Source organism: Sinocyclocheilus grahami, unplaced genomic scaffold (genome assembly GCF_001515645.1).
Source record: "Sinocyclocheilus grahami isolate Dianchi unplaced genomic scaffold, SAMN03320097.WGS_v1.1 scaffold569.1, whole genome shotgun sequence".
Taxonomy (NCBI): Eukaryota; Metazoa; Chordata; class Actinopteri; order Cypriniformes; family Cyprinidae; genus Sinocyclocheilus; species Sinocyclocheilus grahami.
Window position 1 is genome coordinate 199,270 of NW_015505748.1, and position 23,237 is coordinate 222,506.

At 37.2% G+C, this 23,237-nt stretch overlaps 1 protein-coding gene across 1 annotated transcript in view; it reads right to left on the reverse strand.

The window, feature by feature from the left end:
• dnah9 (dynein, axonemal, heavy chain 9) overlaps window positions 1-23,237 on the reverse strand; it is a 103,198-nt gene that overhangs the window by 54,127 nt on the left and 25,834 nt on the right. Inside the window, 11 exon segments of the mRNA XM_016239573.1 lie at window positions 1,101-1,274; window positions 1,410-1,584; window positions 2,423-2,570; window positions 3,564-3,672; window positions 3,905-4,032; window positions 4,109-4,319; window positions 8,072-8,359; window positions 9,947-10,085; window positions 10,729-10,886; window positions 19,221-19,325; window positions 20,095-20,421. Of these exon segments, the coding sequence (XP_016095059.1) occupies window positions 1,101-1,274; window positions 1,410-1,584; window positions 2,423-2,570; window positions 3,564-3,672; window positions 3,905-4,032; window positions 4,109-4,319; window positions 8,072-8,359; window positions 9,947-10,085; window positions 10,729-10,886; window positions 19,221-19,325; window positions 20,095-20,421 (1,962 nt within the window).

Below are 23,237 nucleotides of genomic sequence, written 5' to 3' on the forward strand. Positions count from 1 at the left end.
TGTTTTTCCCTGACACATTCATAATCATTACTTCTGTCGGTGCGCTGTGGCAAATTTTATGCATGTGCTTGAGTGCTTATTAGGCTATGAAGGCAATTAAAGTCTCGGTATTATGATTTAAATGGTTTATTAATAAATGTGCGATCAGTCGACTAATGCTTAAAATGATTGACTACTAGTCGACCAGAAAAATTTTTAGTCAGGGACAGCCCTATTAATCTGGAACAAAATATATGCCAGCTGGAATTGAAAATAAAATAAATTTAAAATGAAAATAAATGAATGAATGAATTAAATAATATATATTTAATTTTCATTTCTATTTATTTCAAATATAAATATACGTATATATATATTGGAAATGACATGAGGAAACAGACTTGCTGAAGTTCAAACCGAGCATCAGAATGGGGAAGAAAGGGGATTTAAGGGACTTTGAACGTGGAATGGTTGTTGGTGCCAGACGGGCTGGTCTGAGTATTTCAAAAACTGCTGATCTACTGGGATTTTCACGAGGTCAGAGGAGAATGGGCAGACTGGTTCGAGATGATAGAAAGGCAACAGTAACTCAAATAATTGCGTGATGCTATCATGTCAATATGGACCAAAATCTCTGAGGAATGTTTCCAACACCTTGTTGAATCTATGCCACGAAGAATTAAGGCAGTTCTGAAGGCAAAAGGGGGTCCAACCCGGTACTAGCAAGGTGTACCTAATAAAGTGGCCAGTGAGTGTACACATAAAATAACACTGGTAATCCAACTATTTTGTCTGGCTTTTATATAGTATCTTGGAATTTTATGATTCTAGTATTTGTATGTTTTATTTATCATCATCGTTCTATTTTGCTTTATTAAACTTTATTAGTTAACCATTATTACTTTAGCATTTTTATGGTCACCGTTTACCATTTTGTCCAGTTTTATTGAAAAAAAAAAGACTGAAGTAACACTGCTTTCATGTGAGGACTATGTAGACGTCATAGCTGCACATGTAGTATAGTCAGCATTGTATTATTTACAGTGCAAGTGTTGTCAGACTGCTGTCCTTGGTTAATAAACACTTTGTAGAACTACAAACACAAACACATCAGTACCCACCTGAAGAGGGATGTCAGGATCCATCACAAATTTGGGAATCATTTTTGACCAGGGCTCAAATTTTTTGCTTTCAGGATCGATGTAGTAATCGAATACAGTTCCTTGAGCCGGAAACTTGACGGTTTTGAACTCTGTCACCCACCACTTACTGAACTCCACCCTGTAATCCACCAGCTGCAGCGAAACACACACACACGCATTACAAAAACAGCCATTATTCATGATGAAATCATGTGGAAATGAGAATACACAGCTGTTTGTGTGTGTGACTTTAAGGCTCAGTCGGTAGTTTAGTCACATCAGATCCACCTGATCCTGGAACATGGTTCCTCCGAAGGCCCAGATGGCTGCGAAGACAAAATAGAGCTCGTAGAGATCCTTATGGCTGTCTGGAGGGGTGTGTTCTGGGATCAGGAGACATTCCAGGAGGAAGCAGAGCATCTGGACCATACTCTGCTCAGGAACCGGGATGATCTTCTTAAATCTGGAGCAGGACAGAAAGCAGCACAAACACACACAGACACCTGATTTACATTTCAAAATACACATTTGGCTCTAGCTGCATTTTCTGAAACTTAAATTTATTCACCCTCACAAAGACAGAAAGAGTTCTTCAAAGTCAAATTAAAACTGACTTCAGTGAATAAATACTGACTGAAGAGTTTGGCGGTGTCGTACTGTAAAGAGAGGACAAAATCGCGCACCAGCAGGTCAATATCGTCTGAATGATGTTGTTAGAGAACATTTCTTCACTGTTTTTCTGCGGCTGTAACGTGACTGTAGAGTAAACTGAGCCAGACTGACGTAGACTGGTTTTTGTTTGTGCTGCTGATTGGAAATGGTCTGGCATGTTTGTCATTGTAATGTTTTCCTCTCTGGTCATGTTAATTTGGGTTTGGTTTACATGAAAATTATATGAAGAGTTATTATAGTTTGAACTAAATCCATAAAAAGAACATTTTTGTTGCTTGAAATAAAATAAATAAACAAAACCTTAAAAAGTATTTATTTGAGCTAGTTGGCAACATCATTCATATAGTTTACATTTAGTTTAACTTGATGTACTAAAATAATAAAAATGAATAAAAACTGTAACAGCATCTCAGTGATACTAAAATAAGACTAGTAAAGGCTGCATGAAGCACGTCGAAAGCTCATGAATATTAATTTGTTCATGCTGACATTGCTTAATCTTAGAACTCTCTGTTATGGGAGCTATAATTAATATTAACGAGCCAAGTGTTTACGATCAGAATTCAGAAATGGCACGTGATTTTTAACTGGACGGATATGGTCACGACAAGAATCATTCACGACTCTACCTTGACCTGAGCGTGTCGAGGCATGATGGGAGGTACTTGTCAAACAGAATGGTCAGATTGGCTTTCTCTGACTGGACTTCCCTCCCGTCAATCCAGCTGGACACAGGAGGATTCCAGCCTAAATCCGCAGGGTTGATGTACAAAATACCTGTTTGGAGACACAGCAGTAAAATAATGAGATTAAAAGTTCTGGATCTCATTCAGGGCGTTATTTATTGGCTCAGTGTGATGCAGACTAGGAAGTGTTGTGGAAGTTTGTAGTTTTTAACAAAATTTTAGTCTTTAATTTGTAGCTTCAAATTGAGGTGATTGTTTGACCGCAAAGTCAAGGTACCCTTTTAAAAGTAGTTTGCTTCAATAAACTGTGCATTACTACATTTTAGCTATAACTACGCTCAGACGTCGATTACAGTACAAAAATATCCTGTAGATCAAATAGTAGAGAATGGTGCTAGCAATACCAAGGTCATGAGTTCGATTCCCAGAGAAAGCAAGAGCTGAAATCTAAAATAAAATGTCCATCTTAAATACAATTTAAATTGCTTTGGATTAAAGTATCTGCAAAAAAAAATTATAACAATAATGATAATAAATGACATTTTTTTTAAATATAAATAAGCATTTGAACATATTACACTGAATTTTAACCCTGTACACTTAATACCACAAAAACAAACAAACATAAAAATGATCATAATTAACTAAAACTACATTTTATATTTATAATACAGGTATTTTTAATAAATTAAAATATTCAAAAAAATAAAATGTATTAATCAATAATAATAACTAAAACATTAATGTTAAAAAATATGTATATTCTTATATTATTTTGTACATTGCATCACTACAAAAAATAATAAAGCATGCAAGACATGCAAGAATCTGTGACTCATTTTATTAAATTTCATCTGATTCCTAATGCTCCATATGGCATATGAGGGTGGATTTTTAGATGACTGTGTCTGATTAGTACCCACGCAACACTATATTACATCAAACAGAGATGTTTAAAATAAAAATACAAATAAAAAAGCTAGATTAACAAAAAAAAAAAATCTCATTATTGGGAAAGCAGTGTTTTAACACCCTGTAACATCAGCAGCATCATTACTGTTAGTTAGTTAGTGTGAGCACTAACCGGCTCTGGAGACGGTGGCTGGAGTGGCGGTGCGGAGGTGACTGATCTCAAACACCAGCCTCATGCTCGGGTTCAGAGGAATCCTCTCATTACTGGCTAAAGTCAGCACCTAGACACACACACACACACACACACACACACACACACACACACACACACACATACACATACACACACACACGTGTCATCTCAGCGAAAGGTCACATAAAGGTGAGGCTGTCATCTCAGCGAAAGGTCACATAAAGGTGAGGCTGGTTTCATGCGCTCTCTTTCATAAAGATATCTGAATGCTGCGTGCGAAAGCTGATATTGAGCTGGAGTTCTGGCTGTCTCGGCTTTACCTTGTTATCATCCATTACTGTGTTCAGCGACTCAATCCACATCGGATCGATATCACCATCCAGGACAATCCACTTGGGCCCAGTGTGACTGATGTTGGCCAGCTCACGCATAATATTAGAAAACAGGCCTGCGGGGGAAAAGCACACGTGTTGAGTCTGGCATTGGGCTGTGATGGAAGCACTGGAAATGGCAGCGGCCCTCACCGTCCTTCCACTCGCGCGTGGCTGGGTTTATAATGCCGAACAGCTCGTCGTTTGTGACTGCTTTGGGGTTGAGGTCGGCCCACATGGCCCTTCGCTTCATATTCTGATACGTCTTGTGGAGAGACTTGAGGACCTGGGATTTGCCGGTGCCGGCGTTTCCCACCACAAACACGGAGTGACGGACAGCCAGCAGCTCCTCCAGCTGGACCACCTGAGACACAGACACACATCACACTCAGAACACGACCGTTTCAGTGTTTCTGCTATAAAGCGCTCACAGGAGAGACAAACTAGCAGGGCTGGCTAAAAGCAGTTTCAGCAGATCCGGCCTGTCAAAGTATCTAGTGGTTTTTAGCACCGCTGTGACTTCACGCCAAACATTCCAAAACAAAACCAACAAAAAGTTCGAGAAGTCTCTTCCCTGTGCTGTTTAATGGCACCTCTGGCAAACAGGCAGACAGTGAAGCTGTGTGTGAGTTCAGTTTTGGGAACGGGCCGGGTGCATCTGCAGTACCGCAGGAGCGGTCAGTCTGTCACTGTGGTATTGTTTTAATAATGCACATGCGAAACAGTTCTCTGTTTCCTACAGTGAAGACTGAATACTACTAGGGAAACATTACAATTCAAACATTTGATGTGTTTAAAGGCAAAGTTTGTAGTGTCTGCACCACTAGCATCACCAGACAGAACTGAATATACAGCACAAATTAATAAGGTTTGCTCTTCTTAGCAAATCGAACACATAAGGAGCAGTCTGAGCAGTGTGATTCGCTAATGAGTCAGTTATACTGTATTTAGTGAATCATACTCAAGGTGATATTAGATAAAAATGTATGAAATAATTAGGGGTACAAGCACGTAGCCCTGACATCCTATTGTAATTGTTAAAATGTTCAAAGATTACAGTCGGTCCACAAAGTCACCAAGTCTTGCCTGGATTGGCCTAACGGGGGCGCTACAGGGATCTAAAGTACAAAATCGTTCATACTGTAACTCCTAAAGCGCTTGTCATAGACTCAAGTGTCTTATATCATCAAGACGAACATTTTTGGCTATTTTGGAGTTTTTGAAAAACACTTTTGCAAACTAGTTCTAGGTTTTTCACCCGATCGGAACCAAACCATTGCAGAAAAATTATCTGCAGAGAATTATTATAAAACAAAACAAAACAAAACTTAGGAACACCAAAAGGAACCAGAGGAACACGCAGAGGAACCTACGCAAATGAACACCAAAATGTTCAAAAGAGGCGGGGCCACTTTTCCTAAAACAGCTATAACTTTTCAACGGAATGACAGTTCACATACAGTGTCTGTGTCCAAAGTGCAACGGCTGTCTATGAGCACGTTTGTGTATCTCAAAAAATGTGGTCGGCCTCAGCCAATGAATTTCGAGCACCTATTATCTTGGGGTTAACAGAGAGGCCAAACAGAGCGAAACTTTCAAGAAAATTTGAAAGAAATCAGCCACTGTGGGACGATATCACATTTTTCAAGCGTGTAAACGACTGAATATTTCGCAACTTTGTACACATACACATGGTATTCATATCATATGATAGATCGTCTCATTCTGAACACCTTTACATCAGTCAATCGAATTGTTTGTTAAGTATTTGAGATTATGGGATAAACCTACTTTTGTGAACTACTCCTAGGTTTTCTGCTCAACCTCAAAAAACAAAACAAAAAACACTGAGGCACAATTCTCTAGACTCTAGACTCTCTAGGTCAATAATTATCAAAAACATTTTTGAACTTTACACTTTGGTTAGATACCGTATAACAGGGTCATTAAAAAATGGACATGGCCAAATATACCCAAAAGCCTATAATTCCTAAACTAAAACCCAAAACTTCATGAAACTAGGTGAGCATATGCAGCATATGGTTCTAAAAAACATGTCAACTTTTATATAGATTGTGCTATAAAGGGCGCTGTAACAGTTATACAAACAAAAAATAAACATCATATTTCTATGGTAAATTACATTACGCATGCTTGATTTCTAACGGTATTATATTATTCGATTTAGAATACAAGTCATAAGATGTTTCAGATGATAAAAACATGAATTCTATTCTAAAACTCTGACAGACATACTACAGAGCGTTTCATAATGACACATTACAACTGTAGCTTTACCGCAGTTGATACACCACAATTAGATGATTGCTGGAGCATTATGAGTATGATAAACATCTTTACAGTGAGCCGCTTCCCTCTGAGAGCTAAGCGCAGCAGAAGCGCAAGATTTTCCTCTTGGATCTGATGGCATGTTCAATCAATGGCATTGATGCAGCTCCCCGTCGGGCTCTTCAGCGCTGCTTTGGCATCTCTGAGGGTTTGCTGATTGCTGCTTTGATCTGATGTCTATCAGAGATGTGGTTTAAGAACGCACCTCTTCCTCCTCTTGCACCTGCCCTCCAGCCAATCAGAGCACGGACGGTCAGACGGGCCGCAGCACGCTGACCCGCGTCTCTCCTCTCACTGTGGAGGGGTTAAACACGCGGTGGAGCGTCAACCTCTACTGATGGAGTGCTGTTATGTTGTTTCTGTGGCTCTTTGACCTGTGTGAGATTGCACTTATTTCCCCTGGCTCTGCTGAGCGCAGCGGCTGATATCCAGAGCTCATCCTAATGCTCAGAATTAGAGCTGTGCTCCGGCACCTGAGGCGCTATTACACTGTAATTCCTGCTATCTTTGATTTGTCCAATATATCCACTTCCAGACTGCTTTGACACTAATGTCTATTTGCTTGAAACACAACAGCAGGTTTATGGCTCTAAAAGGAAGACAATGTGCAACCCGAAGAAGAATAAATGCTAGAGTGGCATCGATTAGGACTGCACTGGTTCAGTAGATGATTCTTTGAGTCCTGATGAACCTCGAGGCTGTCTGTCAATCACGAACTGACGTGAAGTCAATAGTGATTACTAGTCCGCAGACGTAAATTTTGAAATCGTTGTTTTGTTTCTCCTCAAACGATACTAGTTTCAAAAGGGACCAGAGTAAGATCTTTGCCAAAAAATGCACAAACTGACAGGCTGTCTGGAATGGAATATGAGAGCGGACTGAAACGACAGCAATTTCCCATCAGTGCTCAAAGCGTTCTGATCGGCTTCTTCATTTCTCGCTCCTCGATGAGGACAGAAAGCCTGGAGCGAGAGATGACGCTTGCTTTCAAAACACCTTACACAACTCCTGTAGCAACACTTAGCTGATTAATCACTATATTAAGTCATTGGCTGTCCAAAGTTTGACCATTTTTTTAATTATCGACATCGTTTGTCATGACTGTCAAACGATGTTGATAATTTCAAAATGGCCAAACACTTTGTTGATTAATGTCCACTTGGTTGATTAATACTCTTTTGTCGATTCCAAATTCTACTGACATTTTGTCAATGGATAGTAAATAATTTACATTTTATTTTTTATTTATTTATTTAGGATGAATTTTGAGTAAAAATGTAGCATAAAATCAGTGGTGGATGAAGTATTTGAAAAAATATACCATACAGTATTTTAAAAAGTAGGAAAAACAAAATTAGTGGTGAAAAATAGTGCAAACACACTAGATTTCATTTATAATAATCAATTCTAAAATTCGGCATTAATAACTTTTCATGCCATCAACTGCGCTCACTTTTGACTAGATCATTGAATCTGTGAGTTGTTTATTCAAGAACAGCTGCAATTGGATCAGTCTGATTTGCGAATTAATCTTTCAGTGTGATTTACTAACCGATTCCGCAGGTTCATTAGAAAGAATCAGTTAGTTCATGAATCAGACATTTTTCTTGCATCTCAGAGGGAGCGGCGAATTCTTGAGTTTGAAATAAGGAGGAACGATATAGTTTTATGAAATGAAGTGGAGAAAAAGATATTATGCAATATAGTGAAGTAAAAGTTTTCCAAAATAAATATACAGATAGATCAGTATATCAGTATGTAGATCACCTTCAGCACAAAGTTGTCCTCAGCCTGCAGCTTGAGATCCAGCACGGACTGCTTGACGAATTTCTCAAAGTCCATGTCCCGTTTGCGGGGCACGTCAAGCGCTGGGAACAGGTCCCCGATCAGGCCCATGAACACAGGCATGTCGTCAGTCACGATCTTAGGGACGTTAAAGTCTCTCAGCGCTCTCATCAGCACCTGATCCTCCGCTCTGCCCGGATCTCCTCTCTTCAGCGACCCGGCCACAACCAGCACTGACTTAATGGCCCGCAGGCCCCAGTCATAGTGATCCTGAAACAGGACGACACGGGAGAACACAATGAGAATCACTAAGTCTAATCATAGAACCACTGAGTGGAATCACAGAATAACAAAGTGGAATCAGCTACTGCAGCGGAAACGCTGTTACACACTGACTAATAACTAGATGAGGAACGTTTGATAACAAACTTTGATGTTGGCTTGACAAAGCCGGGACTGAAAGTTTAAAATAACTTCAAAAAGGTTTAAGTTTGAAGGTTTTACTCAGAGAAGATAGAGATAGTCAATAAAATAACATATTTTAGCACATTGCTAGCATGTTTCTTGTATGTTTTAGCATATCGCTAGCATCTTATAACATGTTTTACCAATTTGCTAACATGATTTAACGCATTGTTGTCATGTTGTAGCATTGCTAGCATGATTTATCACAGTGCTAACATGTAATAACTTATAATATTGGTTGCCTATTTTAGCACTCTGGAAACATCTTTTAACGTGTTGCTCGCATGTTTCTACCATGTTTTACCACATGGCAAACATCTTTTAGCACATTGCTAACATGAATTAACATGTTGATAGCATGTTTAACATTAGCACTCTGGAAATATCTTTTAACATGTTGCTCGCATGTTTCTACCATGTTTTACCACATGGCAAACATCTTTTAGCACATTGCTAACATGAATTAACATGTTGATAGCATGTTTAACATTAGCACTCTGGAAATATCTTTTAACATGTTGCTCGCATGTTTCTACCATGTTTTACCACATGGCAAACATCTTTTAGAACATTGCTAACATGAATTAATATGTTGATAGCGTGTTTAACATGTTTCTAGCATGTTTTTACATTTTGCTCGCATAGCTGCATCTCATCATTATTTGGCATATGCTAGTATGTTTTCAGACATGGCTAACCCTTAGCATGCTGCATTTTATCATTTTAACATGCATCTAGCATGTTAACACTATGCTAGCATGTTTCTGACATGTTTATCATTTTTAACGTGTCGCTAGTATGTTTAACACTATGCTAGCATGTTTCTAACATGTTCAATACATGGCTAACATGAATTAGCATGTTGCTAGCATTTTTAGCAAGTTTAGCACTGTGAAAGCGTGTTTCTAAAATGTTTAGCATTTTCAGCATGTTGCTAGCATGTTTTAACACAATTATACAATGTTTCTAACATGTTTAGCACACGGCTAGCATGAATTAGCATGTTTTTAACACGTTTTAGCACATTGTTAACATGAATTAGCATGTTCCCAGTAATAGTGATCCTGAGAAAAACATTTTTTGACAAAAAACGAGAAGAAAGCGACAATGAGAGAGACTTAGAATCAATTAATTATAAAGTCTTTGATTTTTCACTTTCACAGTCTGTAGCAGATGTACATAAAAACTATTTATAGAGTAACAGCAGTGTGATAGCGGGATTGACAACATTTTTATTAGAAAGCAATTGGGAGTCTCATAACATCGCAATCAAATAAAATCCCAATGACAGATAAACAAATGGCTGAGAAAACTGCTCTGGCTTAACGAGTCGAAGCTTTTATGTGACACAGCTGCTAACTTAATTGGAGTGATAGTGTGAGACGTCTAAACCTGTTTGGAGAGCAGCTCCTTGCACAGCTGATAAAGAGTGATGAACTTTCTGGCCAGAAGTCGAGCCTCGAGGAAACCCTCGGCCACCAGCATGATCTCACAGATGAGCTCGAAATCTGGTACCACCATTGCACACGGCCTGCAGAAACACAACAAAACAACATCATGACTGAATCAACTGCAGCATACATGCAGATCAGGCCTATCACACTTACATACAGTCTGTTATACAGTAACCGACCATAGACATGTATTTACACACAGCTTATTCCAGCACTAAAACATTTGTTGCTCACACTTCTTTTTGATAGTCCACTTTAGAAGTTATATGTCAACTAACTCGAATAATAATAATATAATATAATATAATAAAAAGATATCATTTCAGAAAAACATTTATGGTAATTAACATAATCTGCATTAGTTGTAAGTGTTCATCTGATGGAGCACAACACCTGGCTGGAGGATGCAGCTCATCTGTGTTTGCGAGCTTGATGTTTATGAATATGTATTATATTCATGAGTATGCAGCCACAAATAAACTATAGGCGGTCAAATTAAAATGTGTTTGTGAATGCTGACTCTACAGAGGAAAACAGATCTAATGGGAAAAAAAGTTTTTTTTATTGTTTGAACTGCAAAAAATTGTTTTAAATCTGTGTTATAAAGAAGCACAGGTGCATCCAATCTCCTTATAACCAGGATGCAGATGTCGATATTTAAACGCAGAATTCCCCTTTAAAAGCAAACGGCACCGAATTAAATGCAAATCCGCAGCGCACCTGAAGAGAGCCTTGAGGTTTTCTGGCAACTCAGTCCTGCCGGCGTAGCCTGGGTTCATGGTGATAAAGATGCCCACCGACGGGACCAGGTTCACATCCTCGCCCATGAAGTTAAACCTCTTCTTTTTGTCTCGAATGGCATCTTGAATACTTTTGACCTGATGGATCACACATCAGCAATATAAATGTAAATGGAACAGAATGTATGTTAGTTGCACTTAAACACCAATGAGAAAGAGAGAATAAATCAACACAAAGAGCACAACAGAGAGCTGGATGTCAAAATCTCATTCACTTTCTTAATAAAAATAAACCTTTTAGAGAGACCAACCATGAGCTCTGAGATTGTTAGCGATTATTTAAACATCTGATAAAGGCGTAATGCAGAATGTGTTTAACAGAGACACTTGTTTATCAGAGAAGTCAATGTTAGTATGAAAAAGCCAAACTGAGGCAAAGGAGCTCAGCAGAAACTGCTCGCTAAAATCAAGCATTACAATGTAAACAAGTTTGTCAGCGACTTTCTGTTTCTGTACACATGTGACTGTTTTGCAATAAATTTAAAAACAAACTTTTTTGCATATACTGTACATACATAATAAAATTCGATAAAATCTTACAACACTGAGGATAAAGTAACACAAACATAAAAATGGCAAGAAGAGAATAAACAGAAAATGATAAATGTAAAAAAATGCAATGAAAATAAATGGGGAAAACTTTAAACATCGAATTTACATATATCAACTACAAGAAAAAAACGTAAAGCAGTATTTTAATATTTCTAATCAATAAAAAACTATTTATAAGTGTATTACTATTATCATTACTACATGCTTCATGAATAATTAATTTGAGTATTTTGCAGATTTTTTTTTTTTGCAAATCAAAGTGACTTTTCTAGAAATGCAGAGCTGTTTGGTTAATGGCTTAAAGTCTTGTTTTAAGAATTTTATAAATCTTTTTAGAGAAAATCAATGTGAAAAATCCTTCCAGAAGCAAGGCCACTGAGAAGTGAGCGATTGCGTTTATGCTTTATAACTCATTTACAGCCTACAGTACAAGAGGCATGGCTTACTAGAACGTAAATGTGTTTAAACCGCCAAATCCTTGTTCCTTTCACTCCCTCCACTGACCTTGATGAAATAACCAAATTTAATTTTCTATTACAAATTCATATTAGCCACTGATCAGTGTGGAGAGAGAAAAATAGGAAGCATGGATGCTAGATCAGTATACAGGCAGGCTGTGTTTTAATGGAATATTTTATGAAGTGACAATCAAAAAAAGATCTAATTGGATTACAGCGAACGGTTAACCTGTCAACAGGGCGTGAGGATGGGTTTAGTGTCTGAAACAGTAATGATTCAGCCGCTCGCAGCATTGAAGACAGGCTGATAGAGTTCAGGCAGCTAGCAGATAAACACTGACATATAACATTAAGAGTGAGTCAGATATTGCTGAGAGCTGATGGAATAAGATATGAGGTTTTACCCTGCCATGGCCTTACGTGAACTCCAAACCTCACACTATACACTGCCTTCATGAATTGAACATGCTGTTCTATAGCAGAGCACCTAAGCCACGCACAGGCGTGCATTAAGAGCTGAAACAGCAGAAGAACCTAAGAGGGTGACCGGGACACAAGAGTGGAAATTACTGGGAAATATTAAAGGGTTTGGGTACTCAAAAATAAAAAAAATAGTTATCTTTATTATGTTTAATTATCTGACTGACTTTGTTCTGTGGAACTCAAAAGCAGATGTTTACCAGAATGTCCATGCTGCTCTTTTCCAAACAATGAATGAATTCATATAGTCTAGGGGTACGATTCTCGCTTCGGGTGTGAGAGGTCCTGGGTTCAAATCCCGGACGAGCCCCCAACTGTTTCGACTCTGTCAAGGAGAAGGCCGCAACATAAATTGAAATCAACAATCAAAGATCCTTTATACATTTATTTACAGAACCCCTGAAGTTGTGTTTTCCCTCGTGGTTCTGTAAATAAATGTATAAAGGATCTTTGATTGTTGATTTCAGTTTATGTTGCAGCCTTACCCTAGACAGGGTCGTAACAGGTGACTATAGGGTCTTCACACATACAGTCTTAACTGGTGAATTAATAGTATATTACTGTTAAGAGATCATGTGTGAACAGGACCTTTTCAAAAAATACCGGTAAAAGTGTTCTGCCAATTTACCAGTATGAAAAGTTGTAACGTTACCGGGAAATTACCGGTGATGTTCTCTGTGTGAATGCAGAACGAGATTACCGGTATCAACACGTACAAGTTCAGAACTCCCTGACGTAAGATGTCTACACTGGGCCAATCATAACATTCTGATGCAGATGACGCATTTACGCCACGCTGTTTACGGAAGTCAAAAAATAATAATTCTAAAGTCATCTAATATGACGTCTCTGGGCCAAAAGCAGCTGCATAAATGTGAACGTTTGACTTCAAAAGTTACTTTTAAACCTCCTAAAAATATTCAATTCTATTATCAATTTTACTATCACTATCAGCACTATGGGATGAGAACTAAAGTAGAATTGAATTGATCTGACACTATTGTCTTCTGTAGAGCGGCTGTACTGCAGATTTTGAATTTGTCTTGTATTGGATGAATTTTAAATCTTTTTTGTTATTTTCCTGTTCATTACTGTTTAACAACGTCGTTTGCACTGCGCTCTTGCGTTACTTGATCTTTTTATTTTGGTGCGTCATTCTGTGGAGTTACTTAGTATAGGAAATTATGATCCGCACTCACGAGAACAATCTTCTTTTTTCTTTTATTTTACATTCATTACTGAAAAGCCGAAACGTTTGTGTCTTTTCCCATCAGTAATGAATGTAAAATAAAAGAAAAAAGAAGATTGTTCTCGTGAGTGCGGATCATAATTTCCTATACTAAGTAACTCCACAGAATGACGCACCAAAATAAAAAGATCAAGTAACGCAAGAGCGCAGTGCAAACGACGTTGTTAAACAGTAATGAACAGGAAAATAACAAAAAATATTTAAAATTCATCCAATACAAGACAAATTCAAAATCTGCAGTACAGCCGCTCTACAGAAGACAATAGTGTCAGATCAATTCAATTCTACTTTAGTTCTCATCCCATAGTGCTGATAGTGATAGTAAAATTGATAATAGAATTGAATATTTTTAGGAGGTTTAAAAGTAACTTTTGAAGTCATATGATAATCTTGCTTTATAAGCCCTTTTCAGACAGCAGTACCAGTAAATTGCTGTAAAATTACCAGAACGACTTTACCGGTAAATGCAAAAATGCACTGTTCACACAGGCAACGGCATTTAGTCTTTTTACTGGTAAAGCACCATTCATACATCAGTGTTTTTGTTAATATTTTCATTTTTGTGTCAAACGTTCACATTTATGCAGCTGCTTTTGGCCCAGAGACGTCATATTAGATGACTTTAGAATTATTATTTTTTTACTTCCGTAAACAGCGTGGCGTAAATGCGTCATCTGCATCAGAATGTTATGATTGGCCCAGTGTAGACATCTTACGTCAGGGAGTTCTGAACTTGTACGTGTTGATACCGGTAATCTCGTTCTGCATTCACACAGAGAACATCACCGGTAATTTCCCGGTAACGTTACAACTTTTCATACTGGTAAATTGGCAGAACACTTTTACCGGTATTTTTTGAAAAGGTCCTGTTCACACATGATCTCTTAACAGTAATATACTATTAATTCACCAGTTAAGACTGTATGTGTGAAGACCCTATAGTCACCTGTTACGACCCTGTCTAGGGTAAGGCTGCAACATAAACTGAAATCAACAATCAAAGATCCTTTATACATTTATTTACAGAACCCCTGAAGTTGTGTTTTCCCTCGTGGTTCTGTAAATAAATGTATAAAGGATCTTTGATTGTTGATTTCAATTTATGTTGCGGCCTTCTCCTTGACAGAGTCGAAACAGTTGGGGGCTCGTCCGGGATTTGAACCCAGGACCTCTCACACCCGAAGCGAGAATCGTACCCCTAGACTATATGAATTCATTCATTGTTTGGAAAAGAGCAGCATGGACATTCTGGTAAACATCTGCTTTTGAGTTCCACAGAACAAAGTCAGTCAGATAATTAAACATACTAAAGATAACTATTTTTTTTATTTTTGAGTACCCAAACCCTTTAATATTTCCCAGTAATTTCCACTCTTGTGTCCCGGTCACCCTCTTAGGTTCTTCTGCTGTTTCAGCTCTTAATGCACGCCTGTGCGTGGCTTAGGTGCTCTGCTATAGAACAGCATGTTCAATTCATGAAGGCAGTGTATAGTGTGAGGTTTGGAGTTCACGTAAGGCCATGGCAGGGTAAAACCTCATATCTTATTCCATCAGCTCTCAGCAATATCTGACTCACTCTTAATGTTATATGTCAGTGTTTATCTGCTAGCTGCCTGAACTCTATCAGCCTGTCTTCAATGCTGCGAGCGGCTGAATCATTACTGTTTCAGACACTAAACCCATCCTCACGCCCTGTTGACAGGTTAACCGTTCGCTGTAATCCAATTAGATCTTTTTTTGATTGTCACTTCATAAAATATTCCATTAAAACACAGCCTGCCTGTATACTGATCTAGCATCCATGCTTCCTATTTTTCTCTCTCCACACTGATCAGTGGCTAATATGAATTTGTAATAGAAAATTAAATTTGGTTATTTCATCAAGGTCAGTGGAGGGAGTGAAAGGAACAAGGATTTGGCGGTTTAAACACATTTACGTTCTAGTAAGCCATGCCTCTTGTACTGTAGGCTGTAAATGAGTTATAAAGCATAAACGCAATCGCTCACTTCTCAGTGGCCTTGCTTCTGGAAGGATTTTTCACATTGATTTTCTCTAAAAAGATTTATAAAATTCTTAAAACAAGACTTTAAGCCATTAACCAAACAGCTCTGCATTTCTAGAAAAGTCACTTTGATTTGCAAAAAAAAAAAATCTGCAAAATACTCAAATTAATTATTCATGAAGCATGTAGTAATGATAATAGTAATACACTTATAAATAGTTTTTTATTGATTAGAAATATTAAAATACTGCTTTACGTTTTTTTCTTGTAGTTGATATATGTAAATTCGATTTTTATTTATGTTGCAGCCTTACCCTAGACAGGGTCGTAACAGGTGACTATAGGGTCTTCACACATACAGTCTTAACTGGTGAATTAATAGTATATTACTGTTAAGAGATCATGTGTGAACAGGACCTTTTCAAAAAATACCGGTAAAAGTGTTCTGCCAATTTACCAGTATGAAAAGTTGTAACGTTACCGGGAAATTACCGGTGATGTTCTCTGTGTGAATGCAGAACGAGATTACCGGTATCAACACGTACAAGTTCAGAACTCCCTGACGTAAGATGTCTACACTGGGCCAATCATAACATTCTGATGCAGATGACGCATTTACGCCACGCTGTTTACGGAAGTAAAAAAATAATAATTCTAAAGTCATCTAATATGACGTCTCTGGGCCAAAAGCAGCTGCATAAATGTGAACGTTTGACACAAAAATGAAAATATTAACAAAAACACTGATGTATGAATGGTGCTTTACCAGTAAAAAGACTAAATGCCGTTGCCTGTGTGAACAGTGCATTTTTGCATTTACCGGTAAAGTCGTTCTGGTAATTTTACAGCAATTTACTGGTACTGCTGTCTGAAAAGGGCTTATAAAGCAAGATTATCATATGACTTCAAAAGTTACTTTTAAACCTCCTAAAAATATTCAATTCTATTATCAATTTTACTATCACTATCAGCACTATGGGATGAGAACTAAAGTAGAATTGAATTGATCTGACACTATTGTCTTCTGTAGAGCGGCTGTACTGCAGATTTTGAATTTGTCTTGTATTGGATGAATTTTAAATATTTTTTGTTATTTTCCTGTTCATTACTGTTTAACAACGTCGTTTGCACTGCGCTCTTGCGTTACTTGATCTTTTTATTTTGGTGCGTCATTCTGTGGAGTTACTTAGTATAGGAAATTATGATCCGCACTCACGAGAACAATCTTCTTTTTTCTTTTATTTTACATTCATTACTGAAAAGCCGAAACGTTTGTGTCTTTTCCCATCAGTAATGAATGTAAAATAAAAGAAAAAAGAAGATTGCTCTTGTGAGTGCGGATCATAATTTCCTATACCTGTTCATTACTGTGAAACTGCTTTGAAACCACCTGTATTGTATAAAGCGTTACTGTGACTTGAAGTTATATGAACCTCTTTTTTAGGATGTTTTTGGTCCTGGTCCCCATTCAATTCCATTGTGTGGACCAGAGCAGCTCAGACATTTTTCTAACCATCATGTGCATCAATACAGGTTTCGAGCATAATGAGAGTGAGTAAATGAGGACAGAATGATCATTTTTGTTTCCTATTCCATGAATTGCCTGGCCTGAGAACAGCCTCGTTTTTCGTAATTAATAAAAAGGTGAAAACAAAGAGCTTGATATTTGGGGACACTCCTCGGTAAATCTGTTTCCCTCCCATGGTGAGCGGCGGTGAGGTAAATGCTGGAGCTGGTTAATTTGTCTCAATATTGATACGTCTGGAGGCCCTTCTGTTTGTTTTAGCTTAACCAAATGGAAAATTGATTCTATCTGTCTTTGTGAGAATAACATTTGAATGGACTAAATTCCAGCGAAATATCCTCCTACTTAAAAAAGGAGAAGGCTAAACGGCAGTCGCTTCCTGTCAGACGGCCTGACAAACGCCTCGCTATCATTACTCTGATGTTCTGATTCACTGTAAATTGTTCTTCGTGACAGCTGCTCTCTGAAAACACTACAAAAGAAAAAGGTAATTCATTTTTTTATCTCACCTTTTCAATGTCCTGACATTTCAGACAAGTCTTTCTCGCTTTCAAAGGAAAAAGTGCACCTTTTCAGGAATTGGCCATTAAAACCCGTCGCACTGTATCACAACAAAATGCGTCTCAAGATGAATGAGCAGCTACACATCAAACTCTTTATAATCAAGCCCATCATCATCTTCAACATAATAGCCATTGTGAGCAAATTAAGTCTGCCAGCGTTATGAAGATGATTCATTCGACTACAGTACGTGTGTCTGCAGCGCTGCAGCATCCTTGCGTAAACTCTGAATTGCAAGGCATAAAATCTCAATGGCAAACAGCAGATGTCACGGCATTATGAGATGATGTGACATAAGCAGCTGATGTAACTGTTGAGTGAATCATAAAAGCTGGATTTTTCTCATGCAGTGTTTTCCTGATGCATTATATCTTTATTTTTAGGCAAAAACTTTCCCTGGTTGCATTTCAAGCAGGGCTGTCAATTTAACGGTTTAATTTGGTGCGATTAATTATGGAAAAATTAATGCATTCAAAAGATTATGGCACTTAATTCAGCCACCCCGTTCAGACTTGTCCATCAGCTGATGAACCTGATGCAGGACGACTGACTTCATGATGAAGCCTATTAGAATGCAGTTTTATGAGACTAAAATTCAAGATATGAGCACAAAAAATGACCCTTATATTTATATCATATGATATAGTTCAGTAATATCACACCAGCAAGAGTGCAGTTTCTCCCCAATATCAGCACAAATGCAAGTTGATTTACACAACAGTTCAATAACCAGGAAGTTAGACACAGTTTAGACACAGTATTGTGATTGCTGTACTGAATATTGTTTGTTTTGATAAATTTCACAAACAGTTATAGAGAGTTCTGCTGGGGCTTTATAGGTAATATTTTCATTAGCAAAATTGCTCAAAAACAGATAATACTGACAATATTGTGTCTAAAATGTAACACTTTAAATTTACTGTTTATTGAACTCTTGTATTAAATCAATATCACATTTGCATTCGTGCAGATATTCAGGAAAAAAAATCAGCTCTCTTGCTCGAGTTGTGTGATATTGCGTATTTACTTCAACCTCTCAGGTAATGTCAGCTACAGAAATGCATCTTCATATTTACAAGTAAATCTCCATTTTATGCATTATAGGTTACTACATCGTTCTACATAGTTTTGACGTCCATCAGGGGGATCAAGCCTTCTTTAAGGGGATCAGACCCCCAACCCAACCAGTGTAGTTTTAGTTTGAGAGTATCATTCATGAAAAAATAAATAAATAAATAAAAAACAATTTCATATTTCAACATTCATTAAATATATATATATATATATATATATATATATATACAGTTATTGTCATTATTTATGTTGAATAAAAATATTTCTTCCTTAAGCTACTTTAAAAAAAGAAATGCCTAATGCTTTTCTTAGCACAATAATAACTTTACAAGATCTTTTGGGGGTAACTTTTTAGCTCATACTGATGTGCGATTATTTAGCAATTCATTCAATTATTTAATTGGCGCATCATGCAATCAAATAAAAACAGCCCTAGTTTCCAGGTTTCTGAGCCAGTGGCATAAATCGAGTTTATGCTGTTGTTTATTCATCAGGGTGTAAGTCACTCACCTGCACCGCCACCACTGAAAGCACCTCCACCGAGATCCTGTTGAACTCGTCGAAGCAGCCCCAGGCTCCGGTCTGCGCCAGGCCTTTGTAGATGTTGCCACACGACTGAGAGAGACAGATCGAGCGAGAGAAAGCACAGAGTTACGGGTGCATCGCTGGAAAGCATCAATCGCAACACACAGAAGCATGTGAAATTATGCGGGCGTCTTTTGTTTTCTAGAAGCGAGCTCACGGTTCCTGCTCCGCTGAAATTCCAGCTCATAAACAAGAACAACAAATGCTAAGCAGACGTTTTCTGGATGGATGAGCAGCATTTGCAAACTCGCATTCATATTCTAAACACTGTGTATGTGTGTTTGCAGCGCTGGCTGAGATGTGATGAGAGATGACCGGGGATTGATTGTGTGCATCTGTGATCCTGAGGCCGTCTTCTCCTCTCTGCAGTCACAGCAGAAGAACACTGCGTCTCTATTATATGGAGCGCAGATGAGGCCTGAATACGGACATGGCTTCGGATGTACAGTGGGTACGGAAAGTATTCAGACCCCCTTAAATTTTTCACTCTTTGTTATATTGCAGCCATTTGCTAAAATCATTTAAGTAAATTTTTTTTCCTCATTAATGTACACACAGCACCCCATATTGACAGAAAAACACAGAATTGTTGACATTTTTGCAGATTTATTAAAAAAGAAAAACTGAAATATCACATGGTCCTAAGTATTCAGACCCTTTGCTCAGTATTTAGTAGAAGCACCCTTTTGATCGAATACAGCCATGAGTCTTTTTGGGAAAGACCCAACAAGTGTCAGCAGAGCTCATAGACTGACCATATGCTCAGGAAAGCGCACTGTCATTGATTTGACTATCAAACAGCAGCGTCTCTGCTTTGTGATGGTTTCAAAGTGTCGAGATGGACCCGCCTGAGCAACCCGCCATCTTCCTTTAGCATAAGGGCATCTGATGGGACGCGCTCGCTCTCTAATGGCTCCTCAAATGAGTCACTCCAAAGCTAAAGCTGTGTTTTTCTGGCATCTCACCTGTCTGTGAGTGGCGTGATGACTAATCGTGGAGTGTTGCCCAGATACTCGTATGAATAGAGGAACTGGGCGTCGCAGATGTTGGCGAAGCAGTGCTTCTCTCTCTCGCCCCAGCGGTGCCGCAGCTGGGACAGCCAGAGAAAGGCCTGAGAGTTCTCCACCTGAGGGAGATGATTATGAAGGATTAGCATGAGGAAAATATCACACCTGAGCTGGATAAAAACATTAGTGTGCTTCTGAGCCACTCTACGGCGCTTTCATTAGGACTTCTATTCTACTAAACTGCGGATTTTCAAGTGAGACCAAAATATGAGCAATCACATGAGAGCACATTGAGGCTTGGATTATGGAGGCAAATAGAGGCAGTATTGAATATCCTCTTATGAGACGCCTGCAGGCTTTTTCACATGACTAACGCTAGTGCTGGTCACCGCAGTGAACTCATGCATCCGCTGCAGCATTCACCTCATGCACGGCTCAAAGCTCAAACCATTTCAACTTTGGTCTTTTGAAGGCCATCATCGGTTTTCAGATGATTCGCATGACTTATGCAAAGCGTTTGCAATAAATTCTGATTCTAGTAGCATTTAGGAGAGTCCCTGGACAATATCAGAAAATAAAACAGTAGGTAACACTTTACTTAAAGCCTTTATATATAATGCCATATGAAAGTATTTTATTGCATTAATTATTGTCTTGTAATGCACCTTATAATGCATTGTATGATTTCATGAATAATAATTACATAAATACCTTATAACACTTGTAAGTGAACACACCTTTAGAAAATAGATTTCATTAAAACAAACAACCAATTTCAGATGTAACAAGAAATCTGCAAACGGTATTATGCATTTTAACTTGGTTGCAATTGTTTATGAAAAATATAATGCATTATTGAATACCTTTATAATGCATTATACATAAAGGCTTTAAGTGTTACCAAAAATTTCATTTTAAATGAATTCAGATTCATTGCAATTATTTTATTCTATTCACATTTAAGTCCCGTTCACACCAAGAAAGATAACTATAAAGATAACGATATTAGTGTCCACATCAGCGAACGATATCGTCTGTTTATTCTGAAGTATTTTATTGCATTAATTATTGTCTTGTAATGCACCTTTTAATGCATTGTATGATTTCATGAATAATAATTACATAAATACCTTATAACACTTATAAGTGAACACACCTTTAGAAAATAGATTTCATTAAAACAAACAACCAATTTCAGATGTAACAAGAAATCTGCAAACAGTATTATGCATTTTAACTTGGTTGCAATTGTTTATGAAAAATATAATGCATTATTGAATACCTTTATAATGCATTATACATAAAGGCTTTAAGTGTTACCAAAAATTTCATTTTAAATGAATTCAGATTCATTGCAATTATTTTATTCTATTCACATTTAAGTCCCGTTCACACCAAGAAAGATAACTATAAAGATAACGATATTAGTGTCCACATCAGCGAACGATATCGTCTGTTTATTCTAAGCGCACATGCCTCTGCCGCTTTAAATTCTTGAGCTCGTTACAGCAGGATGGATTCTGATTGGCTGTCAGTGTTTTATCGTTCATCAGGTCATGTGGTGAAAACATCAAGTAAAAAGTAATAATATGCACCTTAATTTATTTAAAGGTTTTATAAAAAAAGAAACATATATTTTCTAATTAAGTTACAAATATTAAATTTACAAATATCATTATATAACAATGGTAAATCATTAAAATGTTCATTTTAATGCATGTTTTTTTAAATATTTGCAATTTTAAAATTTATTTGCATTCTTAGGTTTGCTTATTTATTCTGAGAAATAATAATAATAATAAAAGTTTCGTTTTTTTATTCATATTTAAACTTTTGTATTCGTTATAATATGTGCGCATTTATGAAAAGGGTTCAAATATAATTAAAATAATATTTTTTTTTCTTTACTATGACATCAGGCCAGTCGTTTAACCTGGACATTTTTGATTAAGCTTCCAAAGAAATATCAAAATGAAATAAAAATTCAAACACGTTCATTTCAGAAGAGGTGTATTTAGTTGTTCAGTTTGTGAAGCTACAAAGAAACGGTCAATGTCACACATTTGATTAGTGACCTAGAAATACTGCAGAATGTTTTCATTTTACGTTTTTCAAATTCATTCAACTTTTATTCACAGATTTAAATGTTTGAATCTCAGATTTGGTCTGAAATGTTTCAGCCCCACTGAATAAAATTAATAATCATGATTTAAACACAGACATCCATCGCTATCGGGCAAAACGCGAACACCCAAAAAGCAGGCCTTCATTATGCATTTTAACTTGGTTGCAATTGTTTATGAAAAATATAATGCATTATTGAATACCTTTATAATGCATTATACATAAAGGCTTTAAGTGTTACCAAAAATTTCATTTTAAATGAATTCAGATTCATTGCAATTATTTTATTCTATTCACATTTAAGTCCCGTTCACATCAAGAACGATAACTATAAAGATAGCGATATTAGTGTCCACATCAGCGAACGATATCGTCTGTTTATTCTAAGCGCACATGCCTCTGCCGCTTTAAATTCTTGAGCTCGTTACAGCAGGATGGATTCTGATTGGCTGTCAGTGTTTTATCGTTCATCAGCTGGAAAAAAAATAGTTTTAAAAGTGATCACAACGATATCGTTCCTCTGTATCGTTATCGTTATTGTTGTGGTGTGAGCTATGCTATTCTTTAATATTGAGAACGATTTTTTGAACTATATCTTTATAGTTATCGTGCTTGGTGTGAACGGGCCTTTAGAGTATTTAACAGTAAGAAAAAAATGTGTATAGTTTTGTGAACAAAAATATTTCTTATTTAAGCGTTTATCTCTCCTCTCTTGCAATGTGAAATTACACTTTGAGTTTATATTAATTGAATTGGAAATGTTTATACATCTAACATTACTCTAATAGTGGAGAGAAAAACAATTCTACTT